Raw genomic sequence first — 2,519 nt, forward strand, 5'->3', positions numbered from 1 at the left:
AGAGAACGAGTGGGGGGTTTCCCCCCCCCCCCCCCCGGGCTTACACAGAAAACCAGCCCGGAATCGAGCCTCTCCAATCGAAAGGACTACTAGAGGATTAAAGGAGGAGTCGAGGTTGCGGCGGAGCCGGAGCTGTTTCTGCTGCTGCAAGAGGAGCAGCAGGTGCAGCTGGGGTGCTCCCCCCCGATTTCCCCATGCCCCACCAGCCAGAGTTTTCTGGCTACACCCCTGGTGCAGAAGGACTCTAGTCCGATCCCGGCATCTCCAGTAAAAAAGATCTCACGGCCTTGCCAGAGACCTCAGAAAGCTGCTGCCTGGGACCAAGCCGGGCAGCTTCCAATGACCCTCTCTGAGCTAAGCCTCTTCAATCACCTTTTCTCGCTGATTACGCCGGCTAAATAAGAGTTGCCCTGACCTGGATAGCCCAGCCTAGCCCGAGGCCGTCAGATCTCGGAAGCCAAGCAGAGTCGGCCTCGGCTAGTATTTGGAAGGGCGACCTCCAAGGAATACCAGGGTCGTGACGCAGTGGCAGGCAACGGCAAGCCGCCTCTGAAACGTCTCTTGCCTCAAAAACAAGTCTAGCTGGCGCCACCCAGTGGTGCATGACGCTAAAAGAGCTAGAACTGCTGGCCGCCAGACAATCTTAGGATCTCCTGGCTATTCTACACACAATACCATACGATAATTAATTAATTAAACGGAGAGTTGACACGCTCTTCAACTGTCGGTAAACTTTGTTGGCTCAAGAGTAAGGCAGAGATGTTCCGACAGGCTTTTGGTTGATGACGGCGACGGTTTCCCATCACCCTCTTTTCTTCCATTCTGCCTGCCTGCTCAGCTTCAGACCAATGTGGCTCCCCTCAGAAACAAATATTTGGAAACCTTTCAGAGATGCTCATGTATAGCTACTAGTCATGGTGGCTGAGGGGAACCTCCACATTCAGAGGCACTAAATCTCTGAATCCCAGAGCCGGGGGCAATATCAGGCAAAGGCTTCGGCTTCTCTGCCCTGTTGTTGGCCCTTCAGAGGAACCAGTTGGCCACTGTGTGAGACAGGATGCTGGACTAGATGGACCCTCACTGGCTCGATCCAGCAGGGCTCTTCTTAGGTTCTTATCAGGGGAAGACCTCGGCCTCTCTGCCCTGTTGTTGGCCCTCCAGAGGAACCGGTTGGCCACTGTGTGAGACAGGATGCTGGACTAGATGGACCCTCACTGGCTCGATCCAGCAGGGCTCTTCTTAGGTTCTTATCAGGGGAAGACCTCGGCCTCTCTGCCCTGTTGTTGGCCCTCCAGAGGAACCGGTTGGCCACTGTGTGAGACAGGATGCTGGACTAGATGGACCCTCACTGGCTCGATCCAGCAGGGCTCTTCTTAGGTTCTTATCAGGGGAAGACCTCGGCCTCTCTGCCCTGTTGTTGGCCCTCCAGAGGAACCGGTTGGCCACTGTGTGAGACAGGATGCTGGACTAGATGGACCCTCACTGGCTCGATCCAGCAGGGCTCTTCTTAGGTTCTTATCAGGGGAAGACCTCGGCCTCTCTGCCCTGTTGTTGGCCCTCCAGAGGAACCGGTTGGCCACTGTGTGAGACAGGATTGGACCCTCACTGGTCTGATCCAGCAGGGCTCTTCTGACGTTCTCACAGACTTGTCCCCATTGCTGTCATATTTTCTAATTCTTTTCTGATTGGAGGTTGCCGTTAAAAATAAAATTAAGAATTATAAAAAGCAAGAACCCGCGGTCCCAGCCTCCGGCGAAAGTCCTGTGCTCGAGTCCCGCTCGCTCACACTCGGCCCCAGCCGCACGGGACGGAGCTCTTCCCCTCCCCTCCCTGCGACCCACATTCAGGGGGGGGGGGGGGGGCTCACCTGCATAGGCACTGAGGCACTTGCACAAGACGCTGAGGGGCAGGAGGGGGTCGAGGAGGGTCAGGAGGCGGGAGGGGGAGGCCAGGGCCTGCATGAGGGTGACCGGATAGGCCGCCATGATCCCGTCCGGCATCTTGATCCCGAAGGCGGCCGCTCGCATGGAGACCGTGATGCACAGGTTCCCGCCGGCGCTGTCTCCCGCCAGGCACACCCTCTCTGCCGTGGAGCCTGCAGATACACACACATTATTACTGCACATACTACAGGGGTCATGTCGTAGAAAAAGAGCTGCAGGCGCTCATTAGCACAACTCATTTGCATAGGCCACACACCCTGACATCAGAAGGCAACACCCACCGCTCAGGCTCCAGTGGACTTTGGATTGCTAGCTATCGGGGGGGGGGGGAAGGGGGAGATAGATCTGCCCTCACAGAGGAGGGAGAGCTTATACCTGAATAAAACCTGGTCTTAAAGGTGCCACTGGACTGTTTTGCATTGCTAGCTATCAGGGGGGCGGGGACATGTAGATCTGCCCTCACAGAGGAGGGAGAGCTTATACCTGAATAAAACCTGGTCTTAAAGGTGCCACTGGACTGTTTTGCATTGCTAGCTATCAGGGGGGCGGGGACATGTAGATCTGCCCTCACAGAGG

General features: G+C 56.3%; 1 protein-coding gene across 1 annotated transcript in view; it reads right to left on the minus strand.

Annotated features, from left to right (window-relative positions):
• Window positions 1-2,095, minus strand: part of LOC107117837 (hormone-sensitive lipase-like) — a gene marked incomplete at its 5' end in the record, with an annotated part of 24,066 nt that extends 21,971 nt beyond the window's left edge. Inside the window, one exon of the mRNA XM_015420001.1 lies at window positions 1,868-2,095. Coding sequence (XP_015275487.1) covers window positions 1,868-2,095 — 228 coding nt within the window. The remainder of the gene's footprint in view (window positions 1-1,867) is intronic.
• Window positions 2,096-2,519: the final 424 nt, after the last annotated feature.

Source organism: Gekko japonicus, unplaced genomic scaffold (genome assembly GCF_001447785.1).
Source record: "Gekko japonicus isolate JY-2015 unplaced genomic scaffold, Gekko_japonicus_V1.1 scaffold5466, whole genome shotgun sequence".
NCBI lineage: Eukaryota > Metazoa > Chordata > Lepidosauria > Squamata > Gekkonidae > Gekko > Gekko japonicus.